The sequence below is a fragment of the Haemaphysalis longicornis genome, unplaced genomic scaffold (assembly GCF_048455015.1).
Source record: "Haemaphysalis longicornis isolate Haplotype H1 unplaced genomic scaffold, Haemaphysalis longicornis Haplotype H1 scaffold_10, whole genome shotgun sequence".
In the NCBI taxonomy this organism is placed as follows: Eukaryota; Metazoa; Arthropoda; class Arachnida; order Ixodida; family Ixodidae; genus Haemaphysalis; species Haemaphysalis longicornis.
In genome coordinates, this window is record NW_027526204.1 from 56,253,516 (window position 1) to 56,277,222 (window position 23,707).

The window sequence follows — 23,707 nt, forward strand, 5'->3', positions numbered from 1 at the left end:
TTGGTCGGGCAGGGTCTGGCATCGGCTGTAATGCATTACTCGGACCTTATCATGCCTCAACCTAGATTTAGTACACCTCCAGCGTGCATCTAAACCGTGCGGGGAGCGATAGTGTTCGAGGAGAGTGGACCGCGGCCGAAGAACGGAATTACACTGGGTACACTGCAAGTCCTCGGGGGGGGGGTAATCCACCAGGCACTCACCCGTGGCCATGTCTACCCCGCCCTACTGCTGCACACACAATCACAACAGAAAAACAACAATAGAACCAACAACAACGCAGGCAATAAAAATAACCAAGAACTGGCACAGTAGCGCTCCAAAAAGGCTCAGCAATGAATAAGCCAATCGCTTGCGGCAAAGCGCACACACTGGCAGTGGAAAAAACTTCTATCGAACAGGTAGGGCCCCCCGCAGCCGAAGCACACCAGGCAAATGGGGAGAAAAAAAAAGTCGTCTGCCGGGATTCGAACTCCCTACCCCGCACCGGTGTAGAGGTAGGTGTAGAGGTACGTGTTAGCACCCATGGAGGGCATTCAAATCGATTTTGTACACTTTGAGGAAGGCATAGAGCAGAAGGGAGGCCAGGAACTGGCCCGGGAACTGAAAAATGGGTGCCACCAATAGACCCTCACGAGACCCACAAATTTAGATGCGTGAATGATGATGGAGTTGACGCCACTTCGCCTGCCTCGTCCGCCCCCCCCCCCCCCCCCCCGGGTCCGAGAACCAAAAGGGGGCAGCGACGATGTCCACCAAACACAAGGCAAGGGCGCCCGCGAGGCCCGGCTGAGGCTTGAAATCCACAAATTAAATTAAAAAGTCTTAACCCCCGTCAGCCCGGCATGCAGACACTGTACGCCAACGGCTCGGAGCCGGTACCCCCAGTGGGCTCAAGGCCCACTGGGCCCAACGTTTAGTCCACCGGCCGCCGACGGGTCGTCGCAATTCGTTCGCTCAGTTAAAACTAGGCCATGACACGTTTGTGACTGGAAGAATGTGCCTGTCTTTACTTTGTTCGTTAGTACACTGTATCAAGCTCTAAGTATAGGTCGCACCACACAAGCGCTGCACAAGCGACGCTTGGCTGACTGGTGCGCTAATGGGAAAATCTAAGGCCACTTCAAGGCGGGTGAAAAGTCAGCGAAGTCAATATGGGTACTGAGGACATAAAATCAACTGAAACTTTTACCGTACAGCGTAATACAAGGGAGCAGGAAGCACTTTTTTGCGCTGGGTGAACAAGTACAACGATCAGCAGCACGACCACACATTAGCGAACGCTTTTCCGTCTAAGAAATGCAATTGCTAGACGTGAGATATTGTGGAAGATTGGGGATGCTTACTGCACGAACGTTATACAACAAATAGCCACCTTACCTGATTGAAATGCTAACACAGTATAAAAGTGTAAACTGGTTGTACATTACTACATACCTTGTATTATCCAACGGCAGCAGCGCTGGCCCGAGGCCGACTGGTTTAGAGCTCTAGGTATGTTATTTTGCAAGTCGCAAGTTCGAATCCCCGAGGGTAGATTTTTTTTCTGTAAGTTGATTTTTTTCGTTTTCGACCGATTTTTTCTATACTGAGTTCACCATTTTTGTGCCGTATTGTTCACTGCTTCACGAGCGAGTACGCAGAACGCGCGCAGACTGACACTGACGCGCTAGCGAGTTCCCGTTAGCGTGCTGTTGCCACAAGCATCGACTGCTTGTGGGAGGTGGGCACGGCCCAGGATCGGCAGACCCTTGGCCTTGTGCGAACAAGCTTTTTACAATACGGGAATTACTGAGGCATGCAGCTGCAAATATGGGGCAAAGCGGATAGAATTTGAGCATCTGCGGTGATGCGGAGGGCGTTCATCCACTGCGTAGTCCTCGGCTAGTGATTGCTACGATTCCAAGCCGTCCTGGGAGCCTTAGGAATTTTAAAGCCGACAACACGGCAGAAGCGCGGCCTGAGATATTGAGAATGCCCATCCAACAATAACGTCGCATGTCAAGCATGTTGTTTTACAGAACCAAAACCGAAACTTGTTTGAATGCTAATCTTGGACATCGTCCAATCACGGTGCACCTCCTCCCGACGCCACAGCATTTAGTTGGTGCGGCCGCCGCAGCCAGCGCATGGTAGTTTTTCTTCTTTCGGGCTTTATAAAACAATTACCGACTTATCCAGCGGATAAATGATGAAAAATGTGTTAATTTGAGCCAGTCTACGCAGTGCAAGCAAAAACGCGAGCTTGACAAATTCACTTTAGTGTCCCTTTAAGTATAGCGTACTTTTCGGGCCAAAAACTTTGAGACAGGGCCCCCTTACAGCGCAAGTTTTGCTCTTAAGTAAATTTTGCTCTTTGGTGCCTTAACGCGTTAAGGCACCAAAAAATGCCGGAAGGCAAAAAATTTGGAAATAAGGAAGCCACATTCCGAAGCCTCCTCTGGCGGTTTCTGGCAAGGCCGATTCCCCCTCGGAACCGTCGTTTCGGGTGTGAAATTGTGGGTGCTTGGTTGTCTGTATACACTTGATGATTTGCGATTACTTGGGCATATGCGTTTTCGGCCCAATTTGCAAGTGCATGGATGAATGCTGTTCTTTTAATGGACAGGGAGGGGACCGGGTGGAAAGGACGGAGAGGGGGCAGCATTGAGTACAGGTCGGAGCCCCCTTCTCACAGTCGCTCTGTGCGACCGCCCTGGTCGCCCACCCCAAGACCAGCACTGGGGCACGATCGCTGTCCGCAGCGAGCAAAGCACCTCACTTCTCACGTCTTGTAAGGCAGGATATCAGCTAATGCAACCACTGCCTAAGAGGAAGCGCGCTTATCGCTTTCTACCGAAAGCCAATTTTTCCCCTTCAAGGAGGCGACGGTCATCCAAGGCTTACTTCCAGCCATTAGCGCGGTAGTGAAGAAGACTGGTCATGCATTTTTCTGGAGTATGGTGATGAAAAAAGCACTAGGTGTGCAACTGAGGACAAATCATGACATTTTGGTCTTTAGCGCCCTCCTTCCCCCTTCATCAGCATTATGAAACCCACCCCCCAGAGCAGGCACCTGGATCTGCCCGTACGTGTTGGGCTTGGTAAGGGTATTCATGCCATTACAAAATCATCTCACAAACACAGCTTTTCATCTGTATGACCTTTTAATTCAAAAATATATAGTCATGCCTCTTTGAAAAATGAACTTTTTTCTATGCCTGCACACCATTCTGCTCGTACACTAGATCACCAACGTAAAGTACTAATACATAACACATTTTTACACGAATACCTCATTTTATTCATTTCTTCCCAATACATCCAACAACTGCAATCATCTAGACTGTGACATTGCACAGATATCACTTTTTTTTCATCAGGCTTTGTCCCTGAAACGTTTGTCAAAAGAGCTTTTTTTTAAAGGAGCACTGATTAGAAATGAGAGATTGCTCGTCGACAGAAAAGCCCTAGGTATGCCATGTCTGCCAGGAAAGCATTGCTCAGAAGCGGACGCTTGTCAGGCACAAGAGATTAAACAGTCACGACAAGGTGTTTGTATGCTGCATCTATCAAAAGAGCTTCATCCTGAAAGGGAATTCGATAAACCGCAAAAGATTGCACGCTGGCCAGAGTCTCTCTTCTGCCTGTGTTTACTGCGACACGACCTTTGTCAAGCAAGATTGCCTAGTCTGGGATGAACAACTTAACATTGGCAAAAAGCACAGTTAGTGCACTGTCGCCACCGGAGGAATTTTTGATATCTCGCCCACGCCCACCCCTATACAGCAGGCCGGGAACTTACATTCCCAATCTTCGTGCTGTGCTTTTCTTTTAGCTATGAGCTGTTCAGCCTCTTTTAGTCACCCAGTGGCAAAGAGTTGTTGGTTGCAAGCGTGTATGAAGAAGTTGTGCATGCATAAATAACCTCGTCACTCACAAATAAATGTTTGGCTGCCAGAAGCCCAAGCTTACAATTTCTGGATTCGATGCTTGTGTCTTTGGAGGGCACTGAAGTTAGTAGAATTCTTCTTTCTTGCCTTATTGTACTCTCTTGGCCATTTGAACCAATATCTGACTTTATGCAATGTCTGAACCCTTAGTTTCTCTGTTATGGGCTGCAAAGAAAAAGGAGTATGTGCCAAACATGGACACCACAACAACTACTGTGAAACCAGCGTGTTTTCATGCCAACATAGCCAACACCAAGAAACTGGTGGGCAGGCAAATTATTGCAAGTGAAGCAGCACCGTCAAACTCACTCTTTAATGAGAAAATGTATTAAATCAGCTGCAAATGCATGCAACATGGCCTCCACATTGTATTTTAAACTTGGCGGCACTGTTGACAGACACTGCTTGGTACTCTAAAGCTCATATTTATTTATTTTTATATATCCTCAACTGCTTAACGTATTGTAGGGGGGAGTGAGGCACGCATTGAAAGCAACAGAAAAAAGTAGGAGACATAACTGCAGCCCAAAAACTCCCGAAAAACACCCTGACTAACGATACACTGATCATACAAAAATATACAAAAGAGCAGCATTGAAAAACAAACAGTAACAGCATAACCACAGATACCCACACACATAATATGACCACCTGATAATCATGCAGCATCATAGCCCAGAGAAAGAATGCAATCTCCCATGATTCGAGAGCAGTGACTCCTCAGCAAATCTTTCCCCACAAACACCACAGACGTGAGGCTTCTCATCACAGTGTGACTGTTTGTGCTTATTGAGCTCTTTTTTCTTAGCAAACCTTTCCTGACAAACTTTGCAGAAATTTGGTTTATCACCAGCATGCAACTTCATGTGGGTAACCAGCCGTTGTCTTTGCGGAAAGCTTTCTTGGCAAAAGCTGCACACAAAGGGCTCTCCAACAGGATGCGACACTTCGTAACCGCTGAGGCCCATTTTGGCGAGAAAGTTTTCGTTGCCAAGATAGGGTTTCTTACCAGTGTGCCATCTTCCATGCTTGACCAGTTGAGATCTATGCTTGAAGCCTTTCTGACAGATACCACAGACAAATGGTATTTCACCGGTATGCAGTCTCTCGTGCATGATAAGCGTTCCTCTCCGAGCAAAGCTCTTCTGACAAAATCTGCACAGGTAGGGCCTCTCGCCCGAGTGTACTATGCCGTGCGAGGTAAGATTGCACTTTTTACTGAAGACTTTCTTGCATACGTTGCAGATGTAACGGTTTTTCAGGCCATCCATGTTTTCCTGAACGGTGGAAGCAGTCTCCGTATTGCTGCACTGCTGACTGGGTCGGCACGGATGCAGCATTCCTTCGACAGCGATCTCCTCGTAGTTGTCACCAGGCTTCCTGGGGCGGTAAAACACTAGGTAAGCCAATACAGACAACTGAATACTTCAATAATAAAATCTTCAAGCTATCCGGCTTAATTCAGCCCTACCCAAAATAATTTTGTGAATGAAAACTCAGGGCTAGGTCCTATGAAGCCCGTGAAGCAGTTCAAAGAAACACAAAATGTGATAAGTGTATTACTCAGCATGCAATCACAAGCCTGCACACAGCTTTCCCATGTTCACCCCTCAAATTACACAACGAGTAAACTCTGCATTGTAAGCAATTAACAATAACAATGTGAATAACAATACTTTATTTCAACACAGGAGGGCTAAGGTGCGCTGAAAAGGCCAACGTCCCATACCAAGAGGCCCAGCACACAGGCCTACAGTGGAGGAGCGAGGAGGAAGAAAAGAATGGTAGAGGGGGAGAGAAGCGGGTTCAGCAGACTGCTCTCCTTAGGCGGTGCGCCGAATGGCGGCAGAAGCTCCTGACTCCGTCTACATCAGTGGCGGGTGGATTCCTGAGCATGCTTCGGAGGGAGCACCACATGCTGACCACACACGGAACGAAGGAGTTCTGGTGGCACACTGTGCAGGCCAGAGTGTGAGCCAGGTTGTTGGTCCTAGTGCGAAAAATATGCCCTGCCAGTGGGTGCGAGGCCCCGAGTGGTGTAATGGTAGCCAAAAGCAGCCGGAGCGATGCAACGCTGTATCTCTGCGCGAGGGGCTGCCAGCCAATGGCGCGACGTAGTTCTGGTGTGCAACAGTCACGGTAAGGGCATCCTGAGTATGGCAAAGGCTGTGTGCCTTTGTACGCGTGTGAGGCGTGCCACTCAGGAGGCCTGATATGACAACTGTGCAGGGGCACAGTACTACAGCTGGGAAAGTGCAAGCGATGCAAACAGCATGTGCAAGCTGTCAGGTCTGGCACCAAAGGTGGTGCGCCAAGATAATGCAAGGAGACAATGCAAATGGTGGCATCCGAGTGCACGCTGACGGAGAAAGCCGGTTGTCAATAGTGGCCCCTGGCAGCTTTATCCTTGCCACCTGCGTGAGTGGCACGTCAAGCATCTTCAGCTGAGGGAAGTCTAACTTGGCTAGGTGGTGCACTAAACAGATCATTGCTGTGCATTTGGGAAGATTTACAAGAAGCCAATTACGATAAGCATCTCCTACAGACAAGTGGTGATAGCACGTGCATCTGCTTTATTCCTTACAGATCTGTGAATCTCATTATGGCTAAAACTATACAACCGTGCTTATTTCTTGGCCATGTTAGTGAAGAGCCGTCAGTGCCTCTTGCCACAGGCACCTTACACCACTCCTTACACGGCAACTTCTCGTTAGTCAGAAGCGGGTTAGATTGAGGACAGCATGGTGACAGTGACTGTGCATCATGCTGCATGTATGTATGACCAGGCCTGCACTTCCAATATGAAGCAAATAACTTAGTTTTAGTTGCTTAAGCTCTAAGCAACTTATATCTTGGAATCACCATCAGAAAAACTGAAAGTTACACTGGCTTGTGCTAGCTTCTCTTTCAAGTAAAAAAAATTATTGCAAACTAGAAGAGTCATTTAAACTTGCCATTAAAAAGGAGACAATCTGCCTAGCTGATGCTTTGAAGGAGACTTTATTTTCTGAACCACAAGAATTGAGTATAGGTCAAGGTATATGACACTCAGTACTATAACTACTCTTCCTCCTACTATGATTCTTCCACTGTTGTTTGTATTACTATTCTACTCCTAATCTTGTTACTGTCCTATAATTACTAGTGCACTAATTATTACACTCTTTTCATCTTTGCAAAAAACTTCGCATATGCAAAGAACAGAAAACTGGGCCAGGCTTTCAAAGTCTCAAAAGCACTACCTCAGATCATGCCTCTGCCACGATGGTTGCGACTCTCCGCAACTATATGCAAAGGGACTTATATGCAAAGGGACCTTCCTTTAAAGCAAAAATGCATCAACTCTCCATTTTGACTGTCGGCAGTGAAAATGGTCACATGTGGGTCATCTGAAACGATGTGGCCAGAATCTGCTAAGTTGATGTTATACATCTAACACCAGAGCCCCAAAATTTCAGTGTGGGTTCGATTTAAGCCATTTCACGCCCACATCACAATATGAGCTCGCATGGGTGAGCATAAGACAAATACAAAGCAAGGACTGTTGTGCTATAAATATAAACATCCAACCCCTTCCTTGTAGTCGCCTCTTTAAAGCCCTTTTCCATGTGGCACCACAAAAGAACACAGCCTGCTTCACCCTTGGACCAATTACAGCGAGTGGGGCAGCCACAACACAGACACACCGGTTGTATTGCACAAGCAACACGGAGGAATTACACTGTTGAAACACCCATGCAGCATGCTGCTTGGTTAGAAACTTCATATAGAAACGCAGGGTAATTCGCAAAACGCCACTAAGAACGTGACACCCCCCGTACCACCGGTAATGCATGTGTTTCTGAATTATAACTCCACTTTATATTTGAATTTGTGTAGCTCGTAGCGATTTCTCTTAAGCACCTTCACAGCAGTTGGCATGAGGGGGACCTACTGGGTCTTACCTTAAAATTTCTCTCAAGTGTAACAGAATGAGTTGCTTTGTTTTTCCTTTCAAAATCCTGCTCGTTCTTGAGATATAAAATTCCTCTGCCTGCTCTTTCCTTTTCTACAAGTTCATGAATTACTGCAGGGTTACACGAGCAAACGCCAATTTATTTCCGAAGCAGTTACAGCAGATACCAAACTGCCCGGTTAATATGTACTACCATAAAACGTGCACAAAAAAGCTACCAATGCCATGCATAAACGATGAACACCCACATCACCACAATAATCAGCCAGGCATTTCGTCTTCTTTATTTCTTCCAGAGGAATTTTAAGGATGCCCCTCCAACACTAAAAGAAACGCTTTATTTCACAAATATAAGACCAGTACTTGAGTATGCATGCACAGCATGGGACCCCTCTACTGCAATATTACAAGAAAAACTAGAGAGAGTTCAAAAGAGAGCTGCTCGGTTTGTAACCAATAATTGTAATTTTACTGTCAGGAGCTCACAAAATATAAAGTCTTGGATGGAAGTCGTTGCATCAAAGAAAACTGCTAATGTTGAAATTTCTACACAACGTTTACAATAACCAAACCGGAATAGATAACGATTTGTACTTAAAACAGCCACACTATGTATCCGCACGCAGAGATAATGCAAGAAAGATTAGAGAATTCCAATGCCGCATTAATGTGTTCAAACATTCATTTTTTCCTAACACTATTAGTCACTTGAATAACCTCTCTAACGAAGTGTTTCTTGCCACAAATTTTGCTGAGGGTGCTGTATAATTTTGAGGATGCTGTATATAAATATGCTATATAACGAGCATGCTGTATAATTTTTTTTTCAGATTTTATTTGCCTCGTGTATTGTTACTCAAACAAGTGTTTCATTGTTATTTGTCTCACACTGACAAATGTGTGTACTGTATACTGTTCGAAATAAGCCCCCTACAATATTGCCACTGTAGGAACGTGTAATAAATAAATTAATTAATTAATTAAACAATACAACTGAGGTTTGTAGAAACCAGAAACAGCACCTGTATGCATGCGCACTTACATGGTATGGAAGGAAATCCACACATAACAGCTCTGAGGGAACAACTGGAACAGCCATGTGCAAAAGCCTCAGCGTAAGTGAATGCAACTCATACTGCAAAATAGCACAGCATGGCTACATAAAGTTGCAGAAAAGCTACTCAGCAGCTCCCATTAATCAACCCGGAGGCGTTTTTGACTGGTGCCATCGTTATTTTAGCAGCGCTTTCAACAGTGGTGCTGAGGACCATTTATCTGCAAATGGTAGCTACACTGGATGCGCACAGCCTCTCTGATCATCATAGGCAGAGAACTTAAACAGTTCGTCCCAACACAAAATGAAATTATGGTGCACCAAACAAAGACACTGAATAGTGTGTCCCCTTACAAACGAACTTCGCCTCCAAATTCCTCGAGCTGGGAAATAAAAAAAAAACATCCGTTTATCCTCTGTAACCGCTTCGGAACATGGCACTGGTTGTAAACATCCGGAACATTAGAACAAGAAGCAAAATGTTGTGTTCCCCATAATGCGATTACTTAAACTACAAATAATTAAATCGAGAAATTACACCATCTCCCCGAAGGGAACTATGTGGTGATGCAAAGAAGAATTTTTGGCGTCCATTCAGCTCATCGGACGGTGCAGCGTGTCTCAACTGAAACCGCACCTGAGGAAGCGGCGCGCGGACCGGGTTTATTATATAGAGCAGATGGAGTGGACAGGAGGAGATGAGAGAGGAGACGCGCATGCACGCTTATCGCGCAGCTGGCGTGTTGCCGTTATGTTGAGTGATCTGGTGATTAGTAGCGCCAGAGAGAATTCCACGTCGGGGTCCACACCGGTGGCAAAGGCACGCAAGTACTGTTGTGTTACGGTGAGTAGGCGGTGGTGCTCGAGGTGCCGAAACTCGTCCATCATGTTCTTGTCGATGTTGTCTCTGTGGTAGAATCGGTAGCCTCCGTCAGCGTTGCTGAGGTAAAGGTTGTTGACCTTGGTGCACCGGCTGAGAGCAACGTACACGACCTCGTCTTCGCAGCTTTGTCTTCTTCTCCTTCTTCTTCTTCAGCGGTTCCCCTACGGGAAGGTGACGACGGTGGTTGAACGTGAAGCTATCTCGTGATGGATTCTTTGGTTGGCCAATCCCTACGGCATCCTGCCAAAATCATCATCAGAAGTGCTGCGGACGGGGCGAGAGCAACGTGCACGCCCTCCTCTTCGCAGCTTTGTCTTCTTCTCCTCCTTTGTCTTCAGGGGTTCCCCTACGCGAAGATGACGACGGTGGTTGAACGCAAAGCTATCTCGGGATGGATTCTTTGGTTGGCCAGTCCCTAGGGGCATCCTGCCACAATCATCATCAGATGCGCTGCGGACGGGGCACGGACGCGGGACATCCCCCCGAGCAAGAGACGCTAACATCCTCCTCTAACGTTTTCAGTTGTCGTTTCTATTGACGTTCAGCTTCACGTGTCTTCGTATCAGTAGCTTCTTGACGTAGTTTGAATGAGTCAAGGACACAACGCGTGTTCGTAGCACTTGCTCCTGTCTCGGTTTTGTAGCGCAGTGGGAAGAGCGCCGCGTACCTCCCGTTGCGGCCAGAGAGTCGTGGGATTGAAACCGGGCGCCGCTATTTCATTTTTAAATGCGAATGCATTTCTTAGTCGGGGGTTGTCGTGCTCCGTCGGCGTGCGCCGGCATGCCTCCAGCGCGGGCGCACGTGAGCGCGCGCCTCGTAGTTCTGCCTTCGTTGTCGTCGTCGTCGTCTCGGCACGGTGGACCCGCGCCGCTACAGTCGGGGGTTGTCGTGCTCCGTCGACGTGCGCCCGCAGGTGTAATCTCTCCGCGCTCCTTCGCGCCCCTAGCAACAGCTGTGGCGCGCCTAGCAACCGGAGCAGGTGGTAGCTCGGGCGGGAGTAGCGGAGGGCAAGGGGAGAGGAGGAGCGCGCTCGGGCGTGTGAGGGCGCTCACACCGCGGAGCTCGGGCGGAGTAGCGGAGAGTGAGTGGAGAGGAGGAGCGCGCTCGGGCGTGTGAGGGCGCTCGCATCGCGGAGCTCGGCGGGAGAGAGAGCTCGCGCGCGGGGCGGGCGTGTTGCGCGGGTCTCTCTCTCCTCTCCGCGTACCCTCTCTCCGCTCGGAAAATGTATATAAATGCAGTGGAGCGCACGCCTCTCTCCGTTACTGCTTGCCGCAGCGCACTCATCGGTGCACCCAATGCATTCGCATTTCCGCACAATCCCCTTCGGGGAGGTGGGGGGAGTTTTTTTATATAGTGTAGGGGGAGAGGTGCGGACAACAGACGGATGCTGGACATAGCCCCAAGCAAGAGATGCTTTGCATCTAAAATGGTCGCCATCCCGTTCTGCGAAAGTGAACGTGTAGCGAAGCTATTCTAAACAACACTAGATGCTGAAGGGGGAGGGTAGGTAATGTTCCTTGCCACCTTGCTCGGCTTTTCTGTCCTGCCTACCCTGATGAATGCGCTCGCCCTCAAATGACGTCAACTGCCCTTTTCGATAGCAGCTGCAAACCTAAGCTTTATGAGCAACATATGGAGGGGGTCCATTGATCACAAGCACCTTATCCATGATGCGGTTTTGATGCTTGCTTTGGGGTTGTTCTTTACAGGAATACTGAGCTCCATGCTGCATGCCTTATTAGCCTGATACATGCACTCGGCGTCTCGGGTGAGAACTACTGGGCACTTCCTAGGTTTTTTTGGTTAAGCCATGAAATTTTCCGACCAACGAGAGGCTAACAGCTTGGCTGTAAAATGAACTTTTCAGTGCCCTTCAGTGTCAGCTGGGCCCAAAGCAATCGAATTTAAAAAGTCCCAGGACAGTGAACCGCTTATGATGGGTTGTGACTGCAAAAGCTCAGCTGCCCGGTTAAACACCTGAGATGCTTTGTTTCCACCTTGCATTTTGCAAGTGCTTTCTAATGTTACCACTTGAGACACTGCTTTATGATCTGCCTTGAAGCTTTCAAATGGCTTCAATCTGTCTGCTATGTATTGTGCGCTGCTCGTTCCTGCTGCCCAGCAATGGGAAAGTTGACAACGATGGTGAACTGTGCTGCTTGTCTGTTCACTCTCTTGGCTGCTTTTTTTCTACTCCCTTCATATGTGGTGTACAGGTGTGGATCACCACCTCTCGCTGCTGCCAAGTCAGGCTAACGTTACAGAATGTCCTGTGTTATGAATGCTTCCTAAGGATCCGTTTTGAGGTCGCAGACACAGACACAACTGCCAGCTTTTGTGCTCAATGCTCTATATAATGTTTTTGCAACAAGACATTAAAACATGTAGACCAGATTAATACAGTAGGGCCTAGCACCATGTAGCATCTCTGTGTTCTTTAAATGTTGAGGGAAGCCATTCTAAAAGGCAGCAAAGAAAATCTAGTCCACGAATATGTGCTGGAATCAGTTACAATTACCAAAATAATCATATGAAAAAGAGCTCAGCTGGTGCAATCGCCAAGGTAAATGTAGCTCAGTTTTCCCATAATCCTCGTGTAACCTGACACACACATTTCCTAAAGGAAGTCTGAAATGAACCCATATGCACACCTAAATGCTCAAAACTGTCGTCTGAATGTAAAAGGTAAATCAGTATGGACAATTTCTTGGGCGGGAACCATGCAGCAGATTTGCCAAAAACCATGGTAATAACCGTGAAGGGTGGCGATGTCAGTAGTTGAGCTCAGACACTGCTTAGCAACTGCAAAGGGTGCTGAGGATACCGAACAAGTACCTTCAGAGCCCGTGGTGCATGCTAGCAGAATCTTGGGGCTCACCCCATTAATTATTTGACCAGTGAAGCCATCACTGACTGCCTGTGCCATGCCCACTGGTCAACCTGTGCAATTGGCCTCTGTGAGGAATGTGACAAACAAGCCCTGCGACCACCAGCAGCACCTTTCACCCCTATAACGAGCACCCACCAAGAACAGTGACACCATTTAAGTGGGAATGGCGGCAGTGAAAGATTCCCAGCTCGTAGCCTCCTCTCGTTTCTGAATGAAAGTTAGAAGCCATGGCTCCCCAAACTGTTTGTGACTCTTGCTCGTGAGTGCATATTAAAACTGACTCTACTTACTCGTGAGCCCATGTACTAGTCTACTCACTCGTCATTCCTCATATTTGTTGCGTGTGCTCACTCAGCATGTACTTACATGTAACTTTCCGTACAAATACGGGTTTTTAGAAGTGAGTATTTCAATGTATGGCTCCTGCAGCATATGCAGCAGTTCAACGTGTCGATTCCTATTGGACTGAGCAGCTGCGCTGCTGACGGGCCTGTCACCAAGGTGAAGGTAGTCAGTGCATTTGCTGGTGGTCAAAAGAGTTCAAAGTGTGATATTGCCGACACAAAGACCATGGTAAAAAATGAACTTCGTGCGATTCTGCAGAAAATCTCACGGCGACTTCCTCTACCTGACTGTGCTTAAAACAAGGTATAGAGAGAGTCAGAGAATTATTTAACATCTATACTTATGAACGTCAAAATACAAGACATTTCAAGCTTTCTCAGATATTGCTATCCCACCCAATCTCTTTCAGTCATTGCCTGCTTTACTATTTGAAAGTTTCTACCATGCACTAATCCTGAATGTGACTACAAAGAATGTGATAAAAGTCTTAGTTATGGCTGCACTGTGCAGTTCAACAAATATGCACGATCTTTCTCTACTTTCTCTAGCATTGTGTTAAGCTGTGTTGCAATTGTGAATAACACTGTATTTGTTAGAATATTGCGATTGATGCTGTGTATTGTTGATCTGCCATTACAAGCGTACATATATGTGTGCATGTATACATGTGTATATACATGTATATATGCGTATATTTATATGTATACGTATACATTTTAACTTACCTTTAACTTATGTTTACTCAGCGAAATTCTTTTTTTCCGTTACTTTTTTTTTATTACAAATTATTACGTTTTTTCTCCTCTGTTTATCGCACAACTGCTATCAAATATAGTACACTGGTGCATTTACGTTGGCTGCGACGTAATGGAACGGTTCCCTAGCCTTCATCAAGCTAATTCACAGTCAGGGATCCACCCAGACTTCATACTAGAAAATTAAAAAAAAATGATTTTTTGATTTGACCAATTTACTGTTTATCCAAAATCTCGAGCACTAGGTCAGCATTACTTGCAGAAAAAAATAACACTAAGCACGCATCCCTCCTCCATTCTGTACTGTATATCGTCACTTCTCTAGTGTGTGATTTCTTTGTCATCGTCTGTGTGATTTGTGATCTGCTGTTTTGTGTAAATTTCCCCTGACCCACATCAAGTGACTAGCATAATTACTGACTTCCATTAAGGGACACCGAGGACAAATTTGTGTTTGCAGTGCGGTCTACTTGACTCCATGAACTTTGCCAGAACTCCACGGAAGAGCTTACCTCACCGAACTGGGCAGTGAGTTTAAGACTTTTGAACCGTCTTCTATGAACAGTACCTTACGCGAGGAGTAGCCAGTGCTCCTATAAGGCATCAACCTCTCCTATTTTTCACCAGGTAATAAAGAAGAAGGAAGTACCTGTCCCAGCCGCTAAGCTGATAACTAAACTGTCATACTACATTGTATGGCATTTTCCTGCTATCCCTGCATTCAAAATGTATTTTGTGCTGTACCACAGCAATTTACTTCTTCATTATTCAAGCAAAAGCCTGACAGGTTAAACATGTTCATCATCACATCATCATCATCACCAGCCTATCTACGCCCACTGCAGGGCAAAGGCCTCTCCCATACCTCGGTCCTGTGCCAACTGTGACCAATTTATCCCCGCAAACTTCTTGATCTCATCTGCCCATCTAACTTTCTGCCGCCCCCTGCAACGCTTGCCTTCTCTGGGGATCCACTCTGTTACCCTTAATGACCAGCGGTTATCTTGCCTTCGCATTACATGCCCTGCCCACGTCCATTTCTTCTTCTTAATCTCTACTAATATGTCCTTAACACGTGTTTGTTCCCTGACCCACTCCGCTCTCTTCTTGTCCCTTAATGTTACACTTATCATTTTCCGCTCCATTGCCCGCTCAGTCGTTCTCTTTTTAAGTTGAACCATCTTAGTGAGCCTCCAAGTTTCTGCCCCGTAGGTGAGTACCGGTAAGATGCAGGTGTCGTGAACTTTCTTCATCAGCGACAATGGTAGGCTGCTATTCATTATCTGAGAATGTCTGCCGTAGGCACTCCACCCCATTCTGATCCTTCTAATTATCTCTGCCTCATGGTTGGGATCCGGGGTCACAACTTGGCCTAAGTAGACATATTCGCTTACCACTTCCACTACCTCATTCTCTATCCCAAACTGCGGTGCTGTCCCGAGGTTATTGATTATTACTTTGATTTTCTGCATATTGATTTTCAGGCCCACAGTTCTACTCTGTTCGTCCACTGCGGAAAGCATGCTTTGCACTTCGTCCCCCCAGTTACTTAGCAAGGCAACGTCATCAGCAAATCTGAGGTTACTGAGGTATTCTCCATTAACCCTTACTCCCACCTGTTCCCCATCCAACGTTCTGAATACTTCTTGTAAACATGCTGTGAATAACATTGGAAGAGATTGTGTCTCCTCGTCTGACACCCTTCCTTATAAGTATTTTACTGTTCTCCTTATGGAGGATGATGGTAGCTTTGGACTCACTGTAGATATCCTCTAGTATTCTTACATAATGCTCATCTACCCCCTGGTTCCGTAATGCCTGAATGACTGCTAGGGTTTCGACCGAGTAAAATTCTTTCTCATAATCTATGAAGGCTATATATAGGGGTTCAGTATACTCAGCGCACTTCTCTATCACCTGATTGATCGTGTGAATATGGTCCATTGTTGAATAACCTTTACGGAACCCTGCTTGTTCTTTAGGTTGACTGAAATCTAAGGTTGCAGAAATTCTGTTAGCGATTACCTTGGTAAGTACCTAGTAGACGACTTACAGTAAGCTGATCGGCCTGTAATTTTTCAAGTGCTTCATGTTGCCTTTCTTATGGATTAGGATGATGTTCGCGTTCTTCCGAGATTCCTGTTAGGCATTGCGTATACAGGTTTGCCAGTTTTTCAAGTACAATTTCTCCGCCATCCTTCAAGAGGTCTGCTGTTATCTGATCCTCACCAGGTGCTTTGCCCCCTTTCATTTCTTTCAAAGCGTTCCTTCCTTCTTCGGTCGTTACTGGTGGGATGTCTATCTCCTCTGAACTACTGTCTCGTTCGGCATTATCCTGTATGTCCCGGCTACTGTACAGATCCCTATAGAGATCCTCGGCCACTGTGACTATTTTATCCCTATTTGTGATGACATTGCCTTGCTTATCTTTAAGTGCATACATCTGATTTTTCCCCACGCCTCTTCACTGCTTTCAGGCTACCTCCGTTCTTTACAGCGTATTCGATTCTCTCCATATTATACTTCCGTATGTCAGCTGTCTTAAGCTTATTGATTAACTTCGAAGGCTCCGCTAGTTCTATTCTGTCAGCTGCGGTAGAGATTGTCATGGTTTGCCGTTTCCTGATTAGATCTTTCGTCTCCTGTGAAAATTTACCAGTATCCTGTCTAGCCATAGTGCCCCCGACTTCGACTGCGCACTCCGTGATAATGCGTGTAAGGCTGTCGCTGGCTTCCTGTGTCGTAAGCTCGGCTTCCTCGTTAAGAGCTGAATATCGGTTATGCAGTGCGATCCTGAATTCTTCTACTTTACGTCTTACTGTTAGCTCATTTATCGGCTTCTTTTGTACTAGCTTGTTGCGGTCCCTTTTCAAATCTAGCCTAATTTGACATCTTGCCCTACGGTGATCACTACACCTTACCCTTCCGAGCACTTCCACATCCTGCACGACGCCAGGGTTATCGCATAATATGAGGTCTATTTCATTTTTATGCTCCCCATTCGGGCTCCTCCAGGTCCACTTCCGGCTCTCCCGTTTACAGAAGAAGGTATTCATTATGCGTAGGTTATTCCGTTCGGCAAACTCAACTAGTAGGTCCCCCCTGCTATTTCTACAGCCCAGACCATAGTTCCCAACTGCCTTGTCTCCAGCCTGATTCTTGCCTACTTTAGCATTGAAGTCCCCCGTAACTACGGTATACTGTGTTTTTACTTCAGCCATTGCCGATTCCACATCTTCATAGAGGCGTTCCACTACTTGGTCGTCGTGGCAGGATGTGGGCGCGTAGCCCTGCACCACCTTGAGCTTGTACCTCTTATTGAGCCTAATTACAAGACCTGCTGCCCTTTCGTTAATGCTATAAGTATTATTCAATGTTGCCAGCTATACTTTTATTGCCTAGAGATCCCACTCCCAGTTCTCTTCTGTCCTCTAGACCCCGGTAACATAGGACGTGTCCATTTTTCAGCACCGTAAATGCTTTGCCTGCCCTCCTAACCTCGCTAAGCCCTATTGCATCCTATTTAATGCCCTCTAATTCCTCGAACAACACCTCTAGACTCGCTTCGCTAGATAAGGTTCGCGCGTTAAACGTTGCCAGGTTCAGATTCCATTGGCGGCCTGTCCGGATCCAGGGATTCTTAGCACCCTCTGCTGCGTCACAGGTCTGACCGCCGCCGTGTCAGTTCTTCGCAGCCGCTGGGGACTGGGGGCCGAGGGTTAATTGGCGTATTCATGGGAGGTTGTGGCCGTTACTACACCAGGGTGGCCAATCCTGCTTTGGTGAGGGATTGCATTGCCGGTAATGGTCGCCGGGGTCAGGCCGCACCCCAAGCCCCTTTGTGCAATTCCATCAATACGCGGATTTTTTTTTAATCCGGTGGGAATTGTCCGGCACTGGGATTCGAACCACGTCCTTCTGCACGCGAGGCGGATGCTCTACCTCTGCGCCATCGCTGCACTTAAACATGTTAGTGTTCTACTAAATTTAGCACTACAGGTTTGAACACCTGTTCTCATGCCTGACATTCATAAATTGGTGGAGATGATGCAGATAAATGGCTCCTCCAAACCCACTTTTTGAACTCAAAAATCCATGTTGTGTCAAAAAAAAACTGAGGACGTAGCCTACAGATGCTAGTCGTTGATCTAGTTATAAAATCCCACGTGTCTCCTTACCAGTGATATGACAGGCTATTTATACAAGTAGAGACTAGACATAAAGATCAAAATAATGAACAATTCACATTGCATTAAATAACCTTTATTACCACCAAAATCTTGCATGCCTTCTCTTTCTAGTGCTGACACGCATACATCAAATGATAACTTGGGGGACATACATCCCCATAATATTCATTCACTTACAAGTATTAAAAACTCCAAAATTATTGCAAGTAATACAGTTGAAACCTGCAATAACGAGATCACCGGAAAAACCGGAAAAATTCGTTCTCGCGAGAATTTCGTTGCCGCGAGAGTGACATAAAAACAGTGATATGGCCAACAGAACAAAAATTTATTGCCACAAGTCGGCCAAATCACTTTGCCGACCCTTACCATGCAATAATTTCAAAGCTCTGCCTTCGCACTGAAAAAAGTGGTCCATTGCCACGCCTTCGTCATGTGCGCCGAAGAAGGACTGAAGAGTGTCGAGGGCATTCAAAACAACCCGTAGGTTGGGCTTCTCCGCTCGCTTGTATTCTTGGTCCTCGGTGTCGTCAGCTGCAACATGCTTTTGATAATGGCCTCGTCGGTCATTTCTTCGTGCACGATTACATCGTCGTCGGCGCAAACGAACGCATCAATAGTGAGCGCACCTGAAATGCCGCTGCCGACAACACGAAGTGCCTCTCAGGCATTGGTCAGCGATAGCGGCACTGCACTGCCAGCACTCTCGGCGAAATGCGCGTTCGTCCAAATCTTCGTCTGGTGACACTGAAGCGCAATCTACACGTGTTGCACGGTGGTGGTGAAGCCCGCGTGCTTAAAGCAGCTATCAATCACCGATGGGAATGTCACATCCCATGCGGCGGCCACCATCTCAAGGGCCATGCACAAGTTCACGTCAGTGGGGCACTTGTGGTAGAGGTTGAGTGGCAGATGCTGGATCAACCTCTCCCTGTAGGCACACTTCGCGCTCCGAATTATGCCTTGTTTGAGAGGCTGCAGAACAAGTGTAGTTTGGTAAAAAAAAAAAAGAGCACGTTCATGAGCTTCGTCTCATTAATGTGATGGGCGCTGCAGCTGTTCAAAAAAGGGCTGCCGACCTGCCCGCCTTGCCCACATCGGCATCGAACACCTCAACCCAGCTGGAAAAAGGAGCCCAGGAAATCCATGCCATCTTATAAGTGGCGTACTGAATGGGCAGTGTGCGGCGGTTTCCTTTGAAGCAGTGGGACTTCTTGCTCCGTCCGATGACTAGAAGTGGCTGCTTGTCTGTGCCGTCCATATTGGAGAACAACAAAATGGTAAAGCGCTGCTTGCTGTGCTTGCACCCTGGCATTTCTGGCCTTTCAAGTCCATGGTCTTTGACGGGAGCATTTGAAAGAACAACCCCGGTACACGTTGCACGGCTCGCACTGGTCCAGTACTTCTCTATTGGTCAGCACCCATGACGACTGTGTTACTGGGTCAACGGCTGCTACTTCTCCCGAAATCGCTCTGGCCACAATGTTGTGCAGGGCTTTTCGGCTCAACCATCTAACTTCACTCGGACCTGGTCATGCCTGAGCATGCAGGCAAAGTCCAGTGACTTCTGCTGAAGTATTTTTCCAGACAGTAGCCCTTGTTGGCACGCTGTTCACAAAACCATGCGAACAATGCTTTATTGACGTACAGAAAGGCCGCCGCCGTCACCATCTTGTTCTATGCACGTGCACCATTACCGAGAGCAGGAAGGATGGCATCTTTGCCATTCAGTATAGTCGAAAGCGAGCTACACGCAATTCTGCACTCGTCGGCGATCTTTTTCCTGCCCTTCTCAACTTGGGCAATGATGGCAGCCTTATCGTGAGGTGCCAGAAACTTCTGCTTTTTGGCTGGCAGAGGCATCTTATTAAGATTCGATGTGCCGGTCGCCACACAACTTGTAAGCAAACAGATACACACAACAAAGTCACGTGTGCGAGGCTACGGAAGCGATGAAAAGGCTAGAGTTGTGTCGCCCCCTAATGGTGTCGCTGCAATGCTGCTTTACATGACGATGATACTGTTGATCGCAGAGTGTCAGGTTTTTTTCAGGCACCATTGTAACTTTGTCTCTCATTTGTCATGTGATTTCATCAGTGCTCCAGTCTTCCCTTCATTGTTTTAATGGATTGCAACTCTTGGTAATGCTTCGGCCTGTTGAGCTCATCCGATGGGGCCGTCTGCACTCCAGTATGATCATTTGCCGTCGCCTGCTGCAGTGCGGCCAGGCATGTTTCCGGACATGGACCCAATCCCCGACTTACGTAAACAAAAATGGCGGCACCCACGCTACCGTGCCAAAAACAGATGTTTGCACATTTTGAGTGCGCATAACAAGCATAAGAGCATACTTTTGACAACTAACCTTTGGCGGGTAGGTAAAATCAGGCCCGCGCCGTTGTAGCAAATTTATTAATGCGGGATTACTGTCCAAAAACATTTCACTGCCGCGGTATAAGAAATACGTGGGCTTCTATGGACGTTTGCCAGAAATCCGGAATTATTTCGTGGCCGCAGGAATTTCGTACTCGCGGGATTTCGATATTGCGGAATTTCGTTATTGCGGGTTTCGACTCTATATTGGAGGGTACATAAATGGTAATTCACACGATTATCACTGTAATCATTTGCCAAAACTCAAGGTACAAGTAAATCGCTACTGTTCAGCTCTTTCACAAATAAATTAAACACTGAAACGGGAAAGGCAAGGAAAGGCATACCGACAAGAGAACCTTTGACAGCTTGTATTAAAGTGAGAGCACGAGAAAAAAACTCTAAACAAACTGGAAAACCAATTTAAGCATTTTTTCAATGAGAGGGTGTTGAGCTTGCAGATGAGTTTAGTGATTTTTGTCCGGAATTATTTCGTGGCCGCAGGAATTTCGTACTCGCGGGATTTCGATATTGCGGAATTTCGTTATTACGGGTTTCGACTCTATATTGGAGGGTACATAAATGGTAATTCACACGATTATCACTGTAATCATTTGCCAAAACTCAAGGTACAAGTAAATCGCTACTGTTCAGCTCTTTCACAAATAAATTAAACATTGAAACGGGAAAGGCAAGGAAAGGCATACCGACAAGAGAACCTTTGACAGCTTGTATTAAAGTGAGAGCACGAGAAAAAACTCAAAACAAACTGGAAAACCAATTTAAGCATTTTTTCAATGAGAGGGTGTTGAGCTTGCAGATGAGTTTAGTGATTTTTGCTCAAATCTTGGAGGCACTGATTTACGACAACCTGGTTTTAGGACGGACAAGTCGAGTCTTGGCAAAGTCCCCGTATAAACAATGCATTAAAAACCTGAGTTTTCCAACGCAATTTTACGCCTGACCTGCGTTATCCGACGGAACACGCGAAGCACGCCACTCATCAGTGGGCGAAACAAAAGTGCCGCGGGCCTGTTCTGCAGACCTTGAGGCTGCTCCATCGGTTCCCTCCCTCACAGCCGCCTCCTTCACCTCAATTTCCATTCCTCTCCCCTCCAGCAGCCAGCCACTCCTCTGAACAATCGCTTTACCCCTCTCCTTTGATTGCCAATGAGGTTACGTTGACAGGCTTAGGCTTCCATGTGTTTGCTCTGATCGTGTGATCCATGATTCGCACTGGCTGGTGGGAATCGCGGCAGTGGACTTAAGTACAATGTTTGTTTTAAACCGCAGAATTGGCACTTGCACTGCATTGCTCTTTTCACATTTGCTTTCTTTCGTGATTGGGGTTTCTGGCCCCTGCAAAGTATCAGTTTTCAGTTTCAATTGAAATTTCTGGCAAATCTATCACGTGAAACTGTATTATAAGCATATTTGTTTTTGTTCAGACTTCACGCCTGCATTTTATGGTTTTTCACGGCCCTGAGAAAGTCATATTGCCAGAGTTCTTACATAGTGAGCACTGAAACCAGAATACAGCACTAAGATTGGCAAGGACAAGGGGCGCAAGACACATACAGCCACCAACTTGCTGCAACGACCCGTCTGAAAAGCTACCGTACATGGCATGTTGTGACGCATCATGAAAGCCAGGTGTGATGCAGGTTGTTTTTACGATAAGGAGGTGTTAATCTGATCAGGCGGAGAAGGACGAGGCTGTTGGCTGCGGACAAGGACAACGTGTATTTACGGGACAAATCACTGAAAAAATAGATAAATGAGCATTAACATAATCAAGTCACGAGGGGTAATGTCCTACGCAACAAAGTTCGCGCCCCAAAATAGTTCGCGCTCACGTGTGGAAGTTGTTGACGTCTGTGAGCTGGGTAGGTGCACTTGGCTCGGTGCGCTGGTCAGTATGCTTGAGCGGTGTGCTGACGCGAGGCCCTAGTCGGTAGCGCTGCTGCTGGTCGATGAAAAGAGCTTCTTGCTTGAAGGATTTCAGAGCCTTTCTGACGCTGCTACTCGGTGGCTCGAAGAGACCTGGTGTAGCTCGGCGCGGAGATCTCCTGGGCGTTCACACCCAGCAGAGAGTCTCCAGGAGAAAGGCGCGGCTCGGAGCGGAGGTTCCCCGAACGTTAGCGTCCGGCAGGTCGCTCCCCGAACCTCGTTCTTCCTGCTTCTCCGTGCCACCCCCGTCTTCTTCCTCCTCCTTCTTCTCTCCCGCGCCCTTCTACCGCCTCCGCACACCTCGTCTTCCTCGCTTCTACGTGCCGACCCCTGTGCGGTGAGCAGCGCCTCCTCACAATTGCCCCCATCGAAAGAAGTGTTTTGGGGAAAAACACTTCCGGTGAGCAGTTGGTTGGCGGGTAACAGTCCTTGATGGTACAGGTCTGTTGGTCGACGCGCACTTCACTTGCAGTCACTAATAACACTACCACACTTCCACGTCCGACACTCACTTTGATCACTCTCACACTACATATGATTCAAAATGCACAGAAACACTAAACATGCACAGAAATAGTGACAAACAACAGTTCTACGAACCGGGACCCTTCCATGCCCTCACTGAAGGCGGCTCAAGTAGTCCGCATCCATTTGACAGAGCACAACCTTTCAAGGTATTACACAGCAATCTAGCACTTTCCTTTCATAAAATAAAGTATTTTCATGTGTGTCCCTTTCCCTTAGGCATGAGATTGCTAGCCAAGTCGAATTAGTGTCTTCAGTCCGGTTACTTCACACGTACCTTCATCTTCACCTTCTTCCGACGCGTCCATTGGACTCCTTTGGCTACATGGTCGGGTTGGCTTCTCCAAGGGATTCTGTCAATCGCAATGGTGCCGCATGATGACTCCCGCAACCGCATCTTGAAAGATCGGTACCTTTTGACTGCACCCGCAGCTTTGCGTGTGCGCGCGCTCTTCGGCCCAGTTAATTGAGCTCTCACTGAGTGCGCAACAACTGTAACCCCTTCGTGCGTGAGAACTTTCTTGCGAGAACGTGTTCGTTTCTGCAGGAAGCAGTGTGTCACAGCTTGGTCATTCTCGGCTAGCAACAGCCTTTTGCGCGGGACCACGCGCTTTTGCAGGACTTCCCTGCTCGATTCATTTCTTCGCGCCTGTCGTGCGACAGCGAAGCGTTCCGACAGAGAGCGCGTTCCAAACGGCTCGGATGACTCGCCATCTAGGTGTGCACCGCTGACCTCACTCGGCGCATCTACAGTAGGCATTCCAGCACGCGGTTCGTCTGCCTGCGTGCCACAGTCAGCACGTTCAACTTCTCGTGCCTGGAACACCACTTCCCCCTCTGCGGCTGGCTTTTCAA

General features: G+C 47.2%; 1 protein-coding gene across 1 annotated transcript in view; it reads right to left on the bottom strand.

The window, feature by feature from the left end:
- Nucleotides 1-3,969: 3,969 nt before the first annotated feature.
- The window catches only part of LOC144158571 (uncharacterized), a 114,808-nt gene continuing 95,070 nt past the window's right edge, over nucleotides 3,970-23,707 (bottom strand). The window contains exon 5 of the mRNA XM_077689536.1: nucleotides 3,970-5,312. Coding sequence (XP_077545662.1) covers nucleotides 4,601-5,312 — 712 coding nt within the window. The 3' untranslated portion in view covers nucleotides 3,970-4,600. The remainder of the gene's footprint in view (nucleotides 5,313-23,707) is intronic.